The sequence below is a fragment of the Cheilinus undulatus genome, linkage group 10, assembly GCF_018320785.1.
Source record: "Cheilinus undulatus linkage group 10, ASM1832078v1, whole genome shotgun sequence".
NCBI lineage: Eukaryota > Metazoa > Chordata > Actinopteri > Labriformes > Labridae > Cheilinus > Cheilinus undulatus.
In genome coordinates this window covers 8,315,026-8,337,790 of record NC_054874.1, presented here as the reverse complement: position 1 = coordinate 8,337,790, position 22,765 = coordinate 8,315,026, and the positions used below count along the sequence as shown (strand labels likewise).

At 39.5% G+C, this 22,765-nt stretch overlaps 1 protein-coding gene across 5 annotated transcripts in view; it reads left to right on the top strand.

Annotated features, from left to right (window-relative positions):
• The window catches only part of fgf13a (fibroblast growth factor 13a), a 199,274-nt gene that overhangs the window by 139,403 nt on the left and 37,106 nt on the right, over positions 1-22,765 (top strand). For 3 of the 5 annotated variants that reach the window (XM_041796886.1, XM_041796887.1, XM_041796889.1), the window contains exon 4: positions 13,533-13,643. In XM_041796886.1, coding sequence (XP_041652820.1) covers positions 13,533-13,643 — 111 coding nt within the window. Of the gene's footprint in view, positions 1-3,957; positions 4,067-8,316; positions 9,070-13,532; positions 13,644-22,765 lie in introns of those variants that run through there. The other 2 variants (XM_041796890.1, XM_041796888.1) reach the window with 2 other exon arrangements.

Here is a 22,765-nt window from a genome sequence, read left to right as displayed (position 1 = left end):
ACTCTGTCATACTATCATAAGTCTGCTTGAAATATAATGTGTGTTCTCGTATGGCTCAGGTTTAGATGGTGAAATTAAAGCTGGACTGTAATCTGAACAGCAGAAAAAGACACTGAATGTGATCATTCAGAGAGGCATTCATAATTAAATTTATGTTCTTTTTGAAGTATGTCCAACTCAGCTTAGTTGCACTTTATAAGGAGCAGTGGTGTACTTAGAAATGAATTAATTAATTGTCATCGCTGTAGCTGCAGGGAGATGTTGCACCAGCTTAGCTAGATTGTGCTGTAAGGGACATAAAGCATGCAACTAATTGTGATTTCTAAAATAATGCAGTAATTGTGGTCCTTTATTCATTGCAATTAATGCATTAATTCTGACATCCCTACTTATATTCTAAAGACCTGAAGAATTTAACATATTACCAAGAGCAAAGCAGCTTTATGTATCTGAAAAAGACCAACAAATGAGTTAAAAACTCAAGATGTCAACTATTTTACTTGCTATCATGGAAAAACAGAGTAAATCAGGGTCTTCGACACCATTTTCACAAGAGCCACCTTTTACTTAGCCAATGCTGTGGGGTCCGGATGTTGAAATAAACTGTTCTTCTAATTAACACATTCTTGTTAAAATATTATTTCCTTCCAAAAATTAATGGAAGCGTAATGCTTGAACAGTGACATCAGTCCCTATACTGCAGCCAGCCACAAGACTGAGATATTTTAGCTACGTATTTCTGGAGCCCTCATGATGTCTATCACTGAATTCAATTTCTAATATGCTGTGTCGTCATTCGCCAAAAACTCGAGCAGGAAACTTCTGTGAAGATTCTCAGAGGGGGACAGTGCACTCTCAAAGAGCCTCAAATGGAAAATTGAGGTGAAAAACTGCTCAAGATAACAATTAGCATGCCAAATTACAGAAATGTTAGTGTGCTCCTTGTCTGATAAGCCCCTAGGTTGAAGGTTTATTTCAAACTTCAAGAATAAAGTCAAACAATACTATGCAATATTTTGCCTTGTCAAATTTTCTGAATTTAGTAATCACCAGGGGGCTGGATGGGAAGCCCTGGGGGGCCTCCAGTTGATGAACACTGGAGTAAATGATAAAAAACATGGATGCACAGTATGTCTGCTAAAGGCTTCTGACATTATAGACTTTCTGCCACAATTGTCTTTCTAGGAACACAGTTACAACCCACTGTTAATGGCTGCATGACCCACTTTTGGGCCCTGCCCCATGAGTTGAGAACTACTAGTCCGTGTGCTTACATGTTGGCAGTGTTTGTGTTCTTTGTTGTTGTGTGTCTAAGAGCCAAATCAAGATTTTCTTCGCAGTAAACCCATTTTATTGCATTTTTGTACCCACTGTTGGTGGTGCCACCCTAGACAGGGAGATGCCCCTTTAGGTCAGGTGTTTGACCATTATGTTGCATTACATGAACTGGTTGTTTGGTTGCCTCTGGCATGGACTTTTGGTTGTTTTATTGTACAGAGGAGAGTGATGAATTGTTTTTAAATTGCAATCCAGTCTGGCTGTTGATCACTTGTATATGTTGACTGAAGCAGTAGTCACAACAGCCAGGTGACTCCAGGATTTTATATCTAAATAACTCAGTATTAGACTGATCTCCGGAGCCCTTTAAGACCTACGGGAGCGCCGGCACTCCCAATGCATTTCTATCTTTAACTGCAGGCAGATTTGCAACTAAATGAGATAGAGCAATATTTATTTTTGTATATAAAACTGGAAGAGTAAGGCTAACATATCACACATTCACTGAGTTCCAGAGCAGTGTTTCCTTTCAGAAATATCCTTGATTCTTTTGCAGAGACTTAGATACTCGATTTTACTACTGTGAATAGTTTACTTTTTATAAACAATAAACATGCTGTCTTTTTTGCAAATTGAGCACAATTTCATTTTATCTTTTTTTTTTGCCTTCTATGGTAGGTCATAAAGGGTTAAACATTGTAAGCTTGTTTTGGGAGGATAAGAAGAGTTTGTACAGTACTGTGTGAAAGTATTTGTCCCCTTCTGGACTTCTTTCTTTCTTTTTCTTTCTTTTTTTTGCATATCAGTCATACTTAAATGTTTCAGATTATCAAACTAATATTAAAATTAGTTTGGTGGCCCTATGTGAGAAGATGATGAAATCCCTTAAAAAGAACTTGACAAAGTGAAGAAGGCTAAAAGATCTCAAAAAGCAACACATCATGGAGCCATCTAAAGAAATCTAAGACCACATAAGCAACAAAGTCACTGACATCTATCAATCTGGAAAGCCATTTTCAAGGCGTTGGGACTCCAGTAAACCATGGGGAGAGCCATTACCCACAAAAGGAGAAAACTTTGAACAATGGGGAACCTTCCCAGGAGTGGCCAGCCTACCAAAATGAGTCCAAGAGCACATCAATGACTCATTCAGGAGGCCAGAAAAGAACCCAGAACAACATAAACCCCTGCAGGCCTCACTTGACTCAGTCAAGGTCAGTGTTCATGATTCAACTTTAAGAAAATGGGTGAAGGGGAGCAGGTGGCCAAGTGGTTAAAGGCGCTCCCCATGTATGCGGGCAGCCCGGGTTTTGAATCCGGCCTGAGGCCTTTTACCGCATGTCTCTCCCCCACTCTTGACCCTGTTTCCGACTCTATCCACTGTCCTCCTCTATCTAATAAAGGCACAAAAATGCCCAAAAATAAATCTTAAAAAATAAAAAAAGAAAATGGGCAAAAATGACATCCAAGGCAGAGTTCCAAATCCAAAACCACTGCTGACCAAAAAGGACATAAAGGCTCTGCAAAAAACATCTTGATGATCCCAAAGACTTTTTCTTGGACGTCTGGAGTAAAACTAACGCAGCATTTTATTCATAGAACATCATACCAACAGTCAGACATGTAGGTGGGAGAGTGATGGTCTGGGGCTGATTTGCTGGTCCAGGGCCTGGACCACTTCCCATAACTGACTGAACCATGGATTCAGCTGAGGAACTCTGAAAAGCTGCAAATTAAATGAGATAGAAAATCTACAAAACTTGTGATGAATCATTTAATGCCCTATATATATCTAATTCACTGTATGCTGATTTGAGTTGTTGCCTCTCTTTTGGTTGCACGTGCTGCTTTTACTGCCTGTACACGAGCTCCATCTAGTGGCCAGACCAGCGCATAGTCAGTGAGTGCTGGAGGAGCGCTGTCTGTGCTGTGCTGTACTTTTCTGTATGTGGCCTACTTTAACTGTATATCTCAGAGCTCGTTGGCTAGTCCATCAGCATATACAGTCCATTTATTAATCTGCTTTTATTCCTATAATCACGTCAGTGCGGACTGACGTCACACGCTTTGAATTATATAAGTGTTCTAATATGAAATAAAGCTGAGCAAGTCAACAAAGAGACAGCATTTCCTGCATTGTGTTGACAGTTCTACAGAGGTTCATAATAATCCAAGATTAAATTAGGTCATTCAGTGTTTATGAAAAAGCTCTGAACTGCTCCGTTTTTCAGAGAATTGTCCTTGTAAAAACACTTTGCTTAATGCATGTTGTCTCGCTGTATTGTACATCGATATTTTTCAGTCGAAAGTGGACAGGCCTGTATAACCGGTTTAGCCAATGCATTATCGGATCATTTTACATCATTTTTTGTAACATGAGAGCAAAGTCTTGTCTGCCCCAAGAAGGAAGTCCAATCTCAGTCTGCATTTTCGATCACTTTTCTCCAACCCGGCCCCCACCCACGCCGCAGCAACAGCGGCAAACAAAAACCCAGCAAACAAACGCCGGATCATGCAGACCTCGAAATGAAAGTTTAATGAGCGTTTTAGGAGTCATAATGGCATGTCGCTAATGTCCTGTAATGATCTTCCTGTTGATGGCCACGCCTCGATGCCTGCTTTCTCTTCCACTGCGCCTCTGACAGTTTGCCTGACAATGGTTTGAACTTTATTAGACTGCTCTACTTTACGCCACAACACTACACAACACGAGGACTGCGAGAATCCAAGGCTGCGCTTTGGCTGCTCTAAACCAACATGACTTTTCCCCTGAGAAAATCCGTGTCAGGTAGGCTGACCTGCTTTTAAAAGTTAGGTTTGAGCGTTTTTATCCTCTTTTTAAAGTGTTGTTGGGACAAAAAATTCAGCGTAATGCTGATCAGAATTGACAAATGAGGCTTTTAGCAGCGTTTTGTTGTGCTTAACTCAAAGAGAAGTTTTTTTCCTCTGGATTCTGCTGCAGTAAACGGCTCCGGAGCTGTCCGTGGTGCTGAAACAGTGCTGATTTAAATAACACACGAGAGCACTTTCCCCTTTTTTTCTCTGCATTCTTGCCGCTTTTTGTCTCTTTGAAGATTGTCAATTTTATTTGATATTATTTAGTCATACATTTTTTGGATGTTTACCTTTTAAATTTACCGTAATGACTGCACTATAGGACGAACTAAAAACCTGACGCTTCCTGTTTAATCAACACAATAACGCTCCGTGCTGTCAATCATAATTAAGAAAGGATGAATATAATGTTCAGGACAGTTTTGGCTAAGGACTGTAGATGGCACCATTGGTTAGGCTGTCACATGCGCTAGTCTGTGGACTCAGGCTGGCAGAGACGGTGAATCAGTGCTGGAAGTGGCCTGACCTTTAGTCCTACGAACAAAAAAAAGCAAGGAGGATACTTCTATGAAGTAAACAAATATAAATCTGCAGAAACAGGCAAAATGAAAAAAAAGGGAAGAACACAAAACATATTTTGAATTTCTATAGTGGTGTGATAAATATTTCCTTTTAAAATTCACGTTAATAATAGAGACTCGTGAATGCATTTATATGCAGTTTGTATCATAATAAATCACAACCCAGCTTCTATAACAACCCTCCTGTATATCCATCCTCTATAACAGGGCTATTCAATACGTTTGGATTGGGGGTCTGATCCTGAAAAAGGATCAATATGAAGAGCCTGAAAGATATTTCGTGACATGTAATATTTTTATAGCTTCAATAAATCAAACTGTTTTGATTCTCTCTAAAAAAAAAAACCCTCAACAGATTCGAGCATGTACGTCTCGATGGTCTTAACAGTTGTAAATTGTTTTTTTTTCTTTTTGCCTAAAATCCATGCCCCTCATAGTGATGCTGATTTAGCGCTCTTCTTCAGTGTTAACTCAGCTCCCACAGTTTATATGTACATATCCCTGATATATAATTCTTATTAGTTCAGAGTTAAATTTACACTTTGTAAAAGTGTCAATATTTTTACTCTCTCATAGTGTTAATTTCTAACACAGTGTTCATTTCAAAATCTCCTATCTTCTGTGACCAAGTCAGCGATGTGGACCTCTGAGCTATCCAAACACCAGTATATTACAGCAGCGGTTCAGCAGCTGAAGAGCTGTGGCCCTTATTGCTGTCAAAAATACACATCAATTTGAATTGTTTTCATCATTTAAAGCCAAAAAAATAGCCAAAAACACAAGTGTTATTACCAAAAGACTTTTGGATGAACTGTTCATGCATTTTATCATAGTTCTAGATCATTTGAATGACCCTAATTTTAGCAACCTCAGAACAGACAGACCCTTGTGCGCCCCCCCCCCCCCAAAATCTCTAGCCCCCAGACCCCAGGTTGGAAACCAAAGTATTACAATATATTGTGATCACAATGCAGAGCAATATTCATGATATAATGGGTTTGCCCCTTTATTTTGTTCCAAGGATGAGGAAAGAGCAATCCAAACGCAAAAAAGGTGCTCTTTAATGAAGAACAGCACTTTATCCCTGAGTTATCACCACCAATTTCCACAATTTGGCGTAAGCTAACTCGTAGGACAACTTCACTCATGCTGCAAAAAATTTTGGTAACAAAAAAACACTCAGAATGGAGTTAAAATCACATTATAGCAGTTCAAATCAACTCGGAAACACTGAATACTGAAATTACAACACTCTAGCTTTGTACAGTCCGAAAAACAGTGCCATGTCTTTGCTCTCAACTTCAGGTCAGCCCTAAGTCTTAGGGGCAAAAATGTGAAATAAATGGTGTCAAAGTTAGCCCAAGTTGTCCTAAAATGCCTTTTCAAGTCATTTTCTTTGCACACCAATATGCACGCATTCCACAGCAGGAATGAACTAACTCGTTAGATAACTTCACTCATCATGCAAAAGCTCTCTGACAGCAAAAACACACTCAGAATGCAGTAAAAAAAATACAGGGTGGAAGTTAAAATCAACTCTAAAACATTTGACACTGGAATTTTAACACTTTAAATTTTGCTGCCTGAAAAATGTGCCATGTTGCTGTCAACCTGAGGTCAGCCCCAAAGTCTTAGGGGCAAAAATCAGAGATGAATGATGTCAGAGTTAGTGTGTGTCGTCTTAAAGTGCCTTCTCAAGTTATATTCCTTGCACACTTACAACAGAGTTAGCACACAGGCCTTACACAAACACATAAAACACACAAACTTCTCCATCTTTTCACCATTGAACTCTCTATTCTTTCTATCTACTTTTTAAAGTAGAACATACATTTTGTCTGGCTTGTTCTGTGCTCACATTTGCTCAAATTCAATTTTGAGATGCCAAAGTGGAGAGCAGGTAGGAATGAGAAGAGATGTTTGAACAAAGAGAACTGCGACAGTGTGGGATGAAACAAACGAATTGGGAAATAAATGTGCACAAAGATCATACACATATAAAAACCTTGTATTTATTTTTAGTAAATAAACATATGGATCATCTTTAAGCATAGGTAGTCTACTTAATGGCCCCTTAAAATGACCTAAGAAGTCTGACCCAGCCTCAGGGCCTCCAATTGAATAGCCTGGATCTATGAAATCCCTGCTGATGGCCTTCTGCTGGTCTAGCCCGCTCATTCCCCTGCAGTCTGCAGTCTGCAGTCGCATGAATTAAAGAGGAATATGTTTCATTGCTGTAAATAATTGGTGGGGATCCTGAGCATCCACACTATTGATATTCGCGTCCAACATTTTGTGTATTATTATTCTTCTGTGCGGGCTACCTCCTCCATATTTTGTCATATCAACACCATTTAAACTTTAAAAAATTCAGTTTGTCATTTGACTGCTATGACTTTTCTAAGCTATTTCTATGCTTTTTCAGCAATTGAATGCAATTTTCAGCTACTTTTAAGGCAAAATCAGCTATTTTTATGCTATTTTCAACTATTTTAAGGCTACTTTCTGCTATTTTAAGGCTATTTTTAGCTTTTTCAGGCTACTTTCAGCTATTTTTTTATCCTTTTTTGAGCTATTGAATGCCATTTCAGCTACTTTTATTCCATTTTTATGCTATTTTCATACTATTTTCAGCTATTTCTATGCTTTTTCAGCCATTGAATGCAATTTTCAGCTACTTTTAGGCCAAAAGCAGCTATTTTTATGCTATTTTCAGCTATTTAAGGGCTACTTTCTGCTATTTTAAGGCTATTTTCAGCTTTTTTAGGCCACTTTCAGCTATTTTTTATCCTATTGACTTATTGAATGCCATTTTCAGCCACTTTTATTCCATTTTATGCTATTTTATGCTATTTCTGTGCTTTTTCAGCCATTGAACACAATTTTCAGCTTCTATTAGGCCAAAATCAGCTAATTTTGGGCTATTTTCAGCTATTCAAAGGCTACTTTCAGCTACTTTTATCCTTTTTTGAGCTATTGAATGCAATTTTCAGCTACGTTTATGCTACCTTTTATGCTATTTCAGCTATTTTTGTGCTTTTGGCTATTTTCAGCAGTTCTTCTACAATTCAGCTCTCAGCAGCCCCACGCAATTTCAGCTGAAATTGCAATTTTGATGTATTTAACATTGCATTAATTTTCTTTTTAATAATGCATTTTATTCCTACAAGTTTGGCTGGAGCGCTGTGCAAAACTGTGGAACAGGAAATCTATTTTTAGAATTTATCCTTGCATGTTGATCTGAACTTTCCCCGGACTTTCGCCTAATTAGATGTGCTCTATTATCGCCTTCCTTCTCTTGAATTTCAGTATTTTGTCCCCTACTCCAGCCTGTATGCTGATCTTCATCCTCTCTGCACATTGCCAGGGCCTGTCTCACTAGTTAGCCTCCCCCCTCCTCCCCCCCTCGCTCAGCTGAGAGTGTGCTCCGCGCTGCGCTCACACGCTGCATCCAACAATGAGGCGCCTCCTGCTATCTCTGCGCGCTGCCTCGCTCCAACAAAAGAGAGAAAAACAAACGGAATCTCCTTAGCTATTCGTTCACATCATCTGCGACTTTCTTCTTCCACAACTTCAGCCTCAGTTGGAGGGGGGTGGGGGCGCAGGAGGAAAAAAAAAAAAAAGAAAAACCGGATAAAGTGCACTGCAAACACTGTGCCGGCTTCTGCAAACAGGTGTTTTCATCCCTCAGCTGCGCACTGAGCTTCATTCACGACCGTGTGCCTGCCCAAGCACCATGTGCGCGGCCATGTAGTTTGGTGGGACGATGCAGAAGCGCTTCCAGAGGCTGGCTCTGTGCGTATTTGTTGTGATGTTGACAAAATGAGGCATGTGGAGGAACATGCATCGTGCCTTGGGGGAAGTCTTTGTGCAGCTTCACGGTGGAACGTGTGGTTTTTTATTTTTGGTTGAGTTTGACTTTTTTTTTCTCGGAGATACGTCGGAGCATTCCTGAAAAACGGCGAAGTTATGAGGAAATGATTCATGAGGACATTATCTAACTGTTTCTACCGCACTGCTGGGACTATTTTATTGTCTACCTGAATATTTGTAGGACTCCTCGTAGTTGCCTTATTGATACCTCTGCCTGGACCCTTTTTTCCCTTTTGAATCCAGACATTCAAAAGGAGTGATTATCCCTACATCTCTTCTGGAAGTTTTTTCCAGAGCGCTGTCAAACTGGCCATGGCTGCAGCGATAGCCAGCTCCCTCATACGACAGAAAAGGCAGGCGAGGGAGCGGGAGAAGTCGAATGCCTGCCGCTGCGTCAGCAGCCCCAGTAAAACCAAAGGAAGCTGTGAAAAACCAAGCCGACTTAATGTTTTCTCCCGGGTCAAATTATTTGGCTCAAAGAAGAGGAGAAGGAGACGACCAGGTCTGTGTGCCATTTATCAGCCTTTTATCCTCACCATCACTTAGGCTACCCTTTACAGCATGGTGCTATTACATTTCAAACATCACTAATAAATAAAGTATGGGCCCCCTTTTTCTGTGGAGGATCCACAGCATTAATGAGTGTGCCAATGTCTGTGGGAGAATGTGGGGGTTCCTTCTGTGAGACTTTGTCCACAGAGAGCTCACCTTTGGCTCCTCAGACTGGTCTGAAGGATATATTAAACTCATCCTTCAGTCTGCTTCTTTAGTGCACACAGCCAGGATAGGGGAGGACTTGAGTGAAGGCTCCACTGTCCCTGAGAGAGAGGGAGAGCTCTGTGTTCAAATTAAAGTGCAGAATCCACTCACCCCAGTGTAAATACCTGGATTATGAGTCTCTGAAGTTGATTTATTATATCGATTTAATGTAGAACAGAACAGGATATGACTTAATTAAAGATAGAATCACAAACAGACCCAATCTGATGTGGATTTAAGCATCAGGGCCTAGTTTAATTAGTTTACGAAGCATCAATTTGTCAAACTAGTCGAATTAAAAATGTGTTTCCCTGATTTACACTTGCACGTCTTTGCAACAGAATTTGCACACCTCAAAAAACTTACAAGGAAATAAATGACACTAGGCTTAGAGTTCAGACTTGAAGTAAATATGGAAGTGTTACATAACTCTTAAAAGTAGTATAAAAGTATTAGAAGTGTGTAGGTGTGAGTGCATCTTTAGATATTTGAGCCAGAGTTCAGGATGGCTCTTATTATGAAGTGCACCCCTGCAGCCACTTTTCTAAGAAATCCTAAAAGAGACCATCACTATGAATCTGATGAGGTTGATTTACCGCAGGCGCAGCTTCTTTTGTCATTGCATTTGTCGTGAAACATTTAGCCATGTCTATTCTCTAATGATTAAGTTTTAATATCTTTACAATACAATACAATAACTTTATTAATCCCAGAAGGAAAATTCATTTGTCTGGAGTCTCATCTGTTCAAGGTAGAATTATATAGTCTTATTGCTGATGGTATGAAAGATCTTCTATACCTTTCCGTCCTGCAACAAAGAGAGAGCAGCCGTCCACCACTGGGGTTTTTTTTGGTCATTTAGGGTGATATGAAGTGGATGATCCATGTTCCCCAGAACGGCCTCCACCTTCTTCATTGTGCATCTCTCTACCTCATCCTCCAATGAGTTTAACTTGATTCCAACCACAGAGCCAGCTTTTTTCACCAGTTTGTTCAGACGCCTTGCATCTGTATGTTGCATGTGGAGGTTATTGGGTGCATGATGCATGTGTAATACAGCAGAACTAGCCCTCTCTCTCTCTCTCTAATTATCTTTATTTCTTTCCTGTGGAGGAAGCGAGGAGAGCTGAGAAGAAGGCGTCGCCTATGTGTGAATCTCACATGGTGCCTGCTTGACAAAGATTTGGCACCTTTTAATGCAGCATTGTTAAGCAGCAGCTAGTGTGCACATGATGTTGGATTTCTTTGTTTATAGTACGTTTCAAAGCACAGGGATGTTTAAAAATCATCTGAAGATATGAGTAATGAAATATAGCAACTTTTCCAACAAAGTTGCACCGGTGCATCTGCTGCATAGTCAGATTTAACCTTCTCCTCAGTAAAAGTAACCTTAGAAGAGCTGGGAATGGCAGCACTGACAGATAGGTGGGATGAAAGGAGAGATGAAAGGTGTGGTAAACCACAGTAAAGGACACTCCACTAGGGACAGTAACCAGGGAATGGAGAGCACTTAGCTCTTATCAGACATTACCCTGATGGAACACAGACAGACAGGCGGCCCAGACACTTCAAAAGTAAACGCACTTGAAACTATTGTCTTTCAGACTAATCCAGGTTCATGTGCTGCTACCCTGTAGAGCAGCTTTGACCCTCTTAAAGCCCTACTATTTTCATTAATGTACACACTCTACCTGCTGTGTTTACAGTCTTCTTACACATTTTGGAAACAACTTCCCTATTAAAAAACACTCTGAGAATTTCTGTTTATAAGGAGATTCCGCTATTTGCATGGAAATTTCATTGCAACATTAGATGGGACATGATAGTGGCACATCTAAAGGGTGCAGCTTTCTTTTTGTAGTGAATGTGAATCTAGCTACTGATGCTACATGGTCACACAGACAATCAGAGCTGCTTAACATCAGTAGAAATCAAGAAGGCCTCACTTTTTGTTTTGCTGAATATTTTCTCGCTTGCAAATAACAGACCTAAAATCCTCTACTGCTGCAGATTTATTTCACCATCGGGCTTTTTTAAATTATCATCATGCTGTTTTCATAGATTGGTGTTTTTTTAGGGATGCATAAATGCATCAGTTTAACACGGTATTGACCCTTTTCACAGACATGTGTGAATGATCTGGGCATGAACAGATGACGGAAGCAGATGTTTATCTGATGTGTCACATCAATTTAAAGGTCACATATTTTACCTCTTTAGGAAAAGTTTATATTGGTCTCAGAGGTCCCCAAGACATGCCTGTAAAGTTTGCTGCTGAAAAAACACTCCAGTCTTGGATCTATGCATGTCTAAAAAGCCCTCTGTTTCAGCCCTGCTCAGAACGAGCTGTTTCTGTGTCCGTGACTTTAAATGTTAATGAGCTGACTGACTCAGCCCCTGACTCTGCCCATCTCATGAAATGGATGTGGCTCTCCTGATCAGGAGGATCAGGAGAGGAGGTCGGAACTTTCTTCCAAGTAGGAAGGGCCAAGTGAACCTGGGGGCGGGGCTAACTTCCCAGAAGTGACATCATGAGGGGAAAATCTGAGAATGGCTGTTTCAGCACACATTTTCTGACAGATGGAGAAAGAAGGCACACTCTATTTCATTTTACCTTGACAGCAATCTTCTTTATTCTTTTCTAAACAGACTCATTAGCACAAAGTACTGGTTACAAAAACACTGCCCAACAGCCACCCTTGTTATAAGCATTATTAAACAGTTGCATCTTTTGGAAAGATTACCTACTCTATGTGACTCTAGAAAGACCTGGGAAAGAAACAGAGAAGAATATGAATATATATATATATATATATATATATATATATATATATTTTAATGATAATTAACTAGTGTAATATCTAATCTGAATGGGACAATTAGATTACCTTTATGCATTGTCCAATCCAAGACCTCTTGACCACTTTTTTGCCTTTCTTTTCCTGTTAACTTTGTTATATTTTTTAAATGCTTAAAATAAAAAAGGTTAGAAAATCACTCATTATGTGGCATTTGCTTATAACAAGTTAATTTGAGTTGTTGTTTCCCTGTGTCTTACCTGACATGCCAGATAGACTATGATAGTCTCTGGGAACCTCCCATACAAAGCATTTGGGAAGGGTGGGGCTTTTCAAAAAGTTCTCCTAAGGTGGTTGGATGAACATTCTGTCTGTCACATTCATTACAGGCCAATCAGAGTGAAGAGACAAAATGAGGTAGTAGGGATGCACAGCCGTGGTTAAAACCTGAGTTCTACAGGCCAGCGCTGCCATAAAATATGAACGCCAGAGTTTCTCAGTGAAATTCCAAGAAAGTTTCTCATCAAAGCTGGTCGAAGGACGTGCAAAAGCATCATCTCTACCGAGACAAGATTTTAATGTGGCTTTTGTGCTCTTGTTTTGATAGGAAATGAAGTCCAGCTCTGTTAAGACTGCTGCTAGACTTGGCTACATCTGGCTTTCTTTACAACAAAACCCCGCCCCCTAGTTACTGCCTCGTTCTTCTCAAATGATGCTGATTGGTCTTACAAATCCATCTAATTTGTAAGGTTACCATGTATCCATGCTAGCTTTAATGACCCAATAGGAAGATGAAGAAGTGAAATTGAACGTTTGTTTTTGGTGTTTACATGAACAGCTCTGTTTTTTAGGTTAAATAAAAGACAGAAATGTCAGCTTTCATGGGTGTAGAAACAGTAACTTTGAAGCTTGTTAAAGCATGTTGCTTTACTTCTTTATGAGTGGCAGTAGGAACTGAAAAATAGAACGTTATAACGGTTTTGTGTGAAGTAGCCTCCACCATGACTGAGGTCAAAACAGTGTGAACATCTAACAGCTGTCCAGATTCTGCCCACCAACAATTACAGCAAAAATGTTCCTCCTTCCCTCCTCAGGAAGGCCGTACCCCAATTAGCTTGTTGTGTTATTGTTCTGATTGTGTTTGCCTCAGAGGCAGTTGTCTCAGCATATCAGTCAGTTCTTGTAATTGCTCATTTCCCTCCCATCCCGGCTCCAGTCAGCTTAACAACCCTTTCACTTAATTGCATTTTGTAGAATCAGCAACTAGAAAGGAAAAACTGACACTGAAGCTTCAGCATGTGCCATGATGAGGCTTTAGGAAACTTCTTGCTGCTACAGTTGTGTTTTAATTTTTAATGTGTGGTTTCACTCTTGTGTCTTCCTCTCTTTGTCTCATGTGATTCCTCAGAGCCCCAGCTGAAGGGGATTGTGACGAAGCTGTACAGTCGACAAGGTTTCCACCTGCAGCTGCAGGCAGATGGAACCATTGACGGAACGAAGGAGGAGGACAATGGTTACAGTAAGTCTTATTATTTAACACAGACACAGCCACGTCATATTTAAGGTTACCTTTTCACATGGAAATGTTTGCTCCAGGATCCAGCACTGCATTAGCTACGCTTAGAAAACCATGGCCTTACTCCTCTAAACTCACCTGTGCATGTTTATCACCTTTCATATGATTACATGCTGCACAAAGTGCTTCACAAAAAATAAGAGTATATGTAGAATTAATTAACAGAATAATTAAAAAGGGTGTTAATAAATAAAGAAAACCAAATCCACTGCATATTTAACACTAACATTAAAAGAAAGAAACAAAAAGGAAAATAAGTGAAGGCTGGACAAAATTTGAAAACAAACAGACAAACAAACAAACAAACAAAAAAAACAGGTTTTCTGAAAATTTCTGTGGTTAATCCTGATTATTTTCCCTTTTATGGCATATTGAATTTCCATAATTCTGCATTCAAAATAGTTTCTGTCTAATTTGGAATTTCGTACCATCTTAAACCAAGGGTAGCTGGCTTCCTCTTTGGATAAAGACATTTTATTTTGAAAGAAAATAAGGAACTTTGGGTAGAATGATCAGGGTTTCCAAAGATCCTTAAAAAGTCTTAAAAATACTGAAACGGAACATCTGAAATTCATGCCTTAAAAAGTCTTAAAAGTCAGGACTGCCACTGAAATTTTTTCATAATTCCAGCCTTTTTTAAAATGACAATATATTGTTTTAAATAGCATTTTTTAAAATTTATTTTTAGTGGGTCGTGTTTTTGAAGGTTCCATATCTAATACAGTTAATTTAACTTAAGAAAATATACATTTTATAGAAGTTAAGGTAGTGCAGAAAAAAATGTTTCCAAACGTGAGCATGATATACAGTTTTTCTGAGTGCTTCATATTGTCAAAGCAAAACTATAACAAAATGGCAAAATAGCCGTGGACTTCTTAGAGTTAGTAGCGCGCTCCAGTTGATCTCAGAACTTGTAAATTCTGAAAAGCCAGTTGGAGTTGTCACAGCAAACACCCCTGAACTCAGACTTATGACTCTGAAACTCTGATCAGTTTCAGTACCCCGAGTTATCAGCTTGTAGTAACTGAAATGTGGGTGTGATGACACTCCTAGCTCTGACATCTAACTTTCAAGGAGAATAGAACACAGCATATGATGTGAACTTAATCAAAGGAAAAGGAACTTGGTATGGATTGTAAAGGGAAATAAAAAGGAACAGAAAAGTGAAATACTTACTTACACAAGGTACAGCTGACCTCTGACTTGTCCATTGAGCTGTGGGTGAGTTTTTTAGAGTGAAACGAGACGCTAACCCTCTGAGACATACGTCATTGTATAGAAGAGGCACAGTTATTTAAAGTTAAATTACTTTTTTATCATAAATCAAAGCCACTTATTTCTTTTTCCCCTGGAAGCCCTCCATTTTGCCATTCTAATGATGCTTCCCCACCTTCGTAGCCCTTACAGACACTTTTCTAGCGAGTGTGGAACTTGAGTGACTTTCCAGGGTATTTAAAGATTAAATCCACACCAGTAACTCTGATATTGATGTCTCTTTATCAAATCTTTTAATCAATTTTTGATTATTGCTGCTGCTAGCTTAGCTTGAACCACCATATTTATGTATATGTTAATTTTATTCAACAAAACAGCTAAATTACAAAGTAAAATCATCAACTTTGAATGAAAAGGAGCAGAAAGAAAATTAATCTTATAATGTGACAATGGTTGTCACATGGTCTGTGACAACCAATGGCAGGTGGTTCTGTCATTGCATCATGCCTAGCCAAACTGTGCATGTCTTTTTACTTAGATCCTGGAGGAGACGGCCTGAATATCTCATAATGGAGAGACAGACATACATAGAGGCTGTGATGTGGCCCTCTGTGTCACTGCAGACAGGAGCTGCTTTGAATAATGGCTCATAAACAGCCAATATAAAAAAATTGAATGACTTTTTTGTACATTTTTAAAAAGAGACGGCTTTCTCGATACTACGAGTGAGACTGGACAGACATCAGCTGAGGAAACACGGGCAAGATCAGGGCAATAACCGTACTGAACCAAACCGGACCGCTTTGTGGAAAGAGACCATACATGAATGTTGTATGACACCACTGACAAGCTGTAGAAGGTTTTAATTTGTAGCTTCTCTGTGATCTTTTAAAACTTTTTGTTTTGCCTGTCACTACTTTCAGGACACAAAAGTATCTTAAGAATGCTTTCTTTTTCCCACTTTAAAAGCTTGGCATGGTTGTAAACAGCTGAAAACTTGGCCTTTTGAAATCACTTCCTGTCCTCCATCAGAAGTTCTCAGTCATCTGCAAAGAACTTGTAGCTCTCTATTACATATCTAGCATTGTATAAAATGATGGCTCACAGAGAAAATCAGGTGAGACTGTGCAGCTTTTATTTTATCAGGTCTGACTGATACAATCTACAATGATCAAGGTGTTGAAATTATCCAATCAAAACCATGCCATGGCAGCCTAGTCACAGATGCTGATCAGCTGTTTACTATCCCACAGTCTCTGTGTAAACACCAGTTTTGTTGTATACTATTTACTGATGCATTCCTATCACTGCCATTACACCCACAGGCTCTTTGTTTTCCAATACACTGATTAAAGAGATCAATGGAAGACTAACAACACAGCCACTTGTCTGGTAACAATGCAGCAGAAATAGACCCTCATATTAGAACAGTGCAGTCAGATCTTCATGCTTTAAAGATAAGAGCAGTAGAAAAGTTAGTCCCCTCCACTTTGTCCCCTCACCAAAGGAATACATTTAAGGAAAAAGATCTGTATGGCACACTGAACCAGCTTTGATGTCATGCTTAGTGTGTAATCCTGACACTAAGCGGATGTAAACACTCGTGAAGCTTCTGAATTAGTACCCCTGTATTCAATTACTCCCATGGCGGAGATGGCGTGTGCATCTTACGTGTAAATTGCAGCTCTGTGCATGTGGGATGTTGTCAAAGCGGAGCAGCACTTAATCGTAATCTGTGTGGAATTTGTCTCGTAAATAAAATCAAAGCAGGGACACGGAGCGGGATAAGTGCAGGAGGAGAATAAAGATAATGAAATGACAACACTATTACTCTTCACACGCTGACCACGCCTCCTGCCACTGTACGTCTGCATGCCATCACTCCTCCTGTTGACTTGCATAACAACTGGCCTGCATCAGCACCAAAATAGTTTTTGAGGAGAAAATTAAAGAGTGCTGCTGAAAAGGGAAAAAAAAGGAGAAAGAGTGAAGCTCTTTGCACTGCTCCAAAAATAGCGTTGTTAGGCGCTGGGTGCGCTTGTCTCCATGGTGACGGAGAGCGCAGTCCTCTTGGAGCTACTGGTGTCTTGTGATGGTGGGAGAGGACCTACTCAAATGCACACACAAACACACACCCATGCACAATCGGGAGAAAAACAATGATTTGATCTTTACTGTGAAGACAGACTCGGCTGTGGTAATAAAAGAAGTTTGATATTTCTGTGACATTTTCATTAGAAGGGCAAACAGTGTCAGAAATAACAAACCCAAGTCTCATCATTCCCACTCCTTTTTCTCACTTTATACACAGTATTCTTGTGTTGCATCACAACTCAACTGAGCAAACCCCCTGGGTGTGTGGAGGGAAAAAAAGAACAGTAAAAGTGTTTTCTTTGAAAGAAGGAGGATACAGTAGCTATGTTTAAAATACAGCCCATGCAGTCTCAGGCTTTTCCTGTATTCTCTGCTTAAAGTTATTCTCTCTAGAAAAAGAAAAACAGGACAATAGGACACAATCTGTGAGTCAAACTTAACAATATTGACTACCAGATTTGACACAAAGTAAAACTGTGTATAACCTGACACGCCAGATACTGTAGACTGTTTCACTTATCCATTGCATGGGTTATACTTCACATTAGAGCTGAGCAAGACTACATGGCAATATGTCTTACTGCAATTTTCAAACATAGAAGACACTGGAAGACAAAATCAGCCAAGAAAAGCTTAAAGTGCAGTTCTTTAGATAAAGAAATATTGTTCAGTTCTGATAGAAAATAAACTGTAGCCACAGCTTGGATGGATCAGAGCAGTGCAATGTCACTTCCTGCTTTCAAATGTGACCACGCCCCCATTAGGTGGAAAACAAGCCCTCAGATTAGGTGATGGTAGATTAGAAAACAACGTGATTAAAATTCGTTTCGTTGTGTTTTGTGCCTTAAACAATTAAAAAGCCACAATTTAAGGCATGTTTTTTTATTCTCTTTTTTTTGTGATACATTTTTTTAAAATCATTTTCAAGAAAGTCCACAATAGGGATGAACAAAGTGTTGTGTCCAAGTGGCAACCTCCGGTCCTGAAAAATGAAGCCAATGCGGAAGTGCAAAGAATGGCTATACCGCGAGTGTCCACTTGAGGCTGGCTGCAGGACCACCGGAAGTTCTGTCTGGACACATGTTAAACAGCTGGTTTTGACAGTACAAATAAACTGGTTTACAGCCTGGTTCAAAACACCAAACGAGTCTCATTAGCTAGGGTCTTATTGTGCTCCCACTGTACGGGGAGTGAATTTTTTTGTACCACGATTGTTTGGATTATATTTAGGATGAAAGCTGATTGGTGCATCTCATTTGATTGACAGATAGCTTGGCAGGCAGAGGCTCCATTTCTGTCAACCGGAATGCTAGCTAGCAGGCTGACAGGATGTCGCGCTTAGTTGGCGGGCCATTAGGTTGATCCAAAGTTTGGTTGAGACTGCAATTTCAATATAGAAGCCTCCACAGATTGGCTTCAAGAACTGTTTGAGTCCGCCTATTGTAAGCAGACAACTGACGTCACACAGGGTTTGTCCAGTTCTTTCTACAGTCTATGGTTGTGTCCCATTAATAGCCAGTAAACGGGAGAGAAGGATTATTTGTGTGTACAATGCAGCAATATTGAACAGAGGATAAATGGACCGCGGGCCAAAAGAAAGCATGCAAAATCAAGATAGGACTATCTTTCTGTTCTCAGTCATCACAACACAAATATACAGTGCTTAACAAATTTATTAGACCACCTGTCATATTTGTCTCAGAGACTATCCAGCATCATGAAGTGCTTTAATGCGGACTCTTTCATTTTCAGTGAGATCTCCACGTTTTACCATTTTGAACAGGAATGAGGAATTTCAAACTGAATTCACCCAAATTTGAGCCGGCTCACTGGGCTTCTCTGAGAAGTCAGAAATGAATCAAGCATAACATTCAACCACTAAAACTCATTTTCTGTTCAGGAATGCAAGTAAATAACTATAATTTGACATATTAATCAACAAATATTAATGTGCTTTACTATTTTTTCAATTCTTTTGTAAATCAGTAATTTGAAAATTCATGGATAACAATAATAATTATATTTTAGCATTAAAAATATCATTTCGGTGAAAAAGCTTCTACATATTGGTGTATTAACCATTGCAGAAACATAAAAAATGATTTTGGTATTTACCAATGCTGTTAATTTAGGGCAGCTGTGGCTTAAACCTTACTTTGGTTAGGGTTAGGGTGGTCTAATAAATTTGTGAAGCACTGTACATAAAAGAAAAGTAAAATAAAATACACCACATCCAACCCATACCCACTAACCAACCTGTTCCAAATACCCACCCACCCCATGTTTTTGTTACTCTCAAATGACAAAAGACTGTCAAAGAATAGTTCTGGGTCTTTTTGCTGACACTACAGAGGAGTAAAATTTTGGACTGGTGCTGTTCTTAATGACTTTAAGCTAGCTATAGCTCTGTGACAGCAGGAGCTGTAGTCTTGTCTGCCTGTTAATAGCTTTTTCACACATTGCCTAACTTATTAATCACATTCAGGTGTTAAAATCCAACACACATAAGGGTATGTGAAGTCGTTTTATGACACTTCAGTCACAAGATGGAAATGTCTGTCCAGTTTGATGGAGGGAGCCTGAACGCAAAGTCATGTAAAACTATAATTTTGTTTATTTTTTATTGTTACCATATATATATATATATAATGGCTTACATTAAATATTTTTTTCAGTATGGATTTGATATTTTTAAGCTTTTAAATCCCATATGTCCCAATCTTTCCCTGATTGCTGTTCATTTTTATGGAATGTTTTCCCCCAGAAAGGGGGACTGGCTGGCATTGTTTGGGAAAAGTACCCAGATGGATTTCTCTAATCCATACCAAAATTTCAACTTTTCATGCTGTTTGATACTCGATATCTAGAGATCAGAAGCAGGGTGTTTCCATGGGATGGTCACATTCTGGAAATGAAAGTTTATTAACCACCTAAAGTGTAAAAAATACATTTTAATAAAGTTTTGGTTATTCTTTTTATGTTTATAACTCCTCCTTTGTTTATTGTTCATACAGTGTGTTTATGCAAAACTAGGAGACTCAGTGAGTTTACAAAGTTCTTTTTTAAACAATGGTTTATGTAATACCTAATTTCACACGCATCTAGGCTATTAGCTGATCTTCTGTTAGACTTTATTTTGATGAAATGTGATTATTTTTAAACATTTCATTTGATAACGTTTAATACTAGGGATGTGCAATTTAGCCAACGCGAGATTTACGAGTCTTATAAAGTAATTGGCTATCATTTTTTTTTAAAAACGCAGGCTTTTTATCCTGGTCTATAATGCTCTTTAAAACTGTAATGAACCTCCCGCCACCAGAGGCCGCTGTAGCTTCAGTTAATGGCTGCTGCCTTCCTGTCTGACCTTTCCCCCGGCACTTCATCAGACATACTTTGTAAAGGAACACACACATAGTTTGTAGTTAGCTATATTTTATTAATTAGCAGTTATTAATTTGCAGTTATTGGCATTATTTATATTTATCAGTGCAGCTGCCGAAACAGGAAACGTCCCTGCCTTTCCTGTGCCTACAAGAGGCATAAAAACCCCAGATTAGAGCAGGCATCAATGACAACAGAATGACATTGATTAAGTCGAAAGCAGAATAAAGGAGGAGCTGGGGTGGAGGAAGGTTGCAGAAAGCGGCTTGCAGAGGAAGCAGCAAAGCGTAGCCAGGCTAAAGCAGTCTTACCATACAGTATATGAGTACAATAAGCCAACAGCGCTTAGTGCGAGTCAGCTGATCTCAATTTTATGGCAGCACTTAACACCATGCCCCGCCTGAGCTATCGCTATATGCTTGACAACAGGGAGGGAGAAAAGCTGTTCAGCTCAATACAGAGCATTATATATTTTGTGTTTGTCCCTTATTACCACTGTTGCATGATAGGTGAAGATTCTTTCCACCAGTCATGGACTGCAGTAGGTCTAGCTTCATTTATAAGACTCAGACAGGTACACTTAGTACCCCAACAGACGACACAAGTTGTCATGTCTCTCACATTAAACATTAACGCCCCTGTGTGCTTCCTCAGCATAAAATAGTCCCAACACCATGTCATTCTTCATACTACTGCACTATAAAATCATTAAGATTAAATGAAATGGTTTTGCTCCTTTATACACAAGTCTTTAATTATTCACACAACACCATTACATGTTTCTTAAAGCTAACCACAGCAGCTGAGCAGTACACAGACATGCTGCGTACTTCTGTCAAAACAGCTTAGCTCCATTACTGTCATGCTGTCATATTTGGGCTGATCTAATTGCAGCCTGCTGCTTCCAGACTAAGGAGACAGAGAAGATAAATGTTTAGAATGAGACAAGTAAATACCGGGAGTCTTCAGGTTTATCGTTACATTGAATTAGTCCTGACTTTTTGACATGCGCAGGTTGAACTTTAAGACATGGAGTCAGCCTGCAGGTAACAGTGAAATGTGCCTCTCAGACCCCAGTCCCCCTGCCTGTTCTTTGTTTTCTCCTTGCACCCTGAAAGGTCTGAGAGTGGGTGGCAGCCCTGTCATCCTCTCCAAGGTGCTCAGGTGTTTCTAGGATCCAGAAAGTAATTGAGTTTCCCCTCTTGAAAGTTTCCATCGGTACACCGACTGGTAATCCGCCTGAAATGAAGAGGACTGCAGATGTGTACGTGCGCTTCATGGTGGGAGTATGACGGGAGGAACTGCAGAGTGTGAAGGGTGCAATTATAAGAGACAAGAAGTACTCGTGTAGCAAGGTGTTCCAGAGGAAGAGATGAAATCATCACATCTAAAAGTATGCATTAGAACAGAATGAAGGATACAAAACATATCTGCAGGAATCAGAATGTTATATCAGAAAAAGTCTGTCAGTTTGGCAAACTAGCAGGGATAGGAGTATTTTTTTTAAAACACTCACTCACATCCCCTCAAGCTCTGCAAACAGCAAAGCCAAGATGGATCAATGTGAACAACGGTCGTGGAGAAAGTTTGCAGATAGTGCCATCTGTAACCTGTGGATTTCTGGCAAGATATTGCAAAGCCCCCGCACTGCAGTGTGGAAGAATGCTCTGAAGAATAGAAAAGTTGATAAAAATTTTGTTAAATAAACAAAAGAGAATTTAAGAAAAAAAAAAATTGATCTTAGCTCCTTCCGTCTGTGGGAAGTTATGTAAAAGTGGCCTGATCAGCCATATGTGCTGACGATTACTGCTTAGCACAAAGAGAGAAACAGCAGATAGTGAGGCTGCACTGTAGTTCCAGTTTTCTTCAGATATGTATTTTAATGGCAACATCTGCTAAACAGTACAGCGCTGTAGTCTGTCATTTTGAAAGCTTTAAGATGGAGATCGGCATGTCTTTGCCTGAGGGAGCCATCTTCTTAGTGTATTATAATGGGATTGTTGCTTACAAGAAGGGCTATGTGACACGAGGGACCAATGCCCAGATTAAGGATGCAACAGTGATGGATTTAACACCACGATTACAGTCAGAGAAATAATCTCAGTTTAAGGATTATCATGATTACTCTGACTCAATTTATACATTTAATGCTGTTTTGTTTTTAAACTGTAACCATCACACTGCTGATCAGAAGTGACACATTTATATTTCAATCAGGAGAGACTCAAGTGAATATTAATTTATCTGCAAGTTTGGAAATATGAAATGTCTTTGGTGGATAGACTCCAATGTGATGTCTTCATGTAGTTGAAGGCTGCAATGAGGCCGGCCCTGGACCTGGGTGCAGATGTGTCATAATGGAGGTAGCTGGG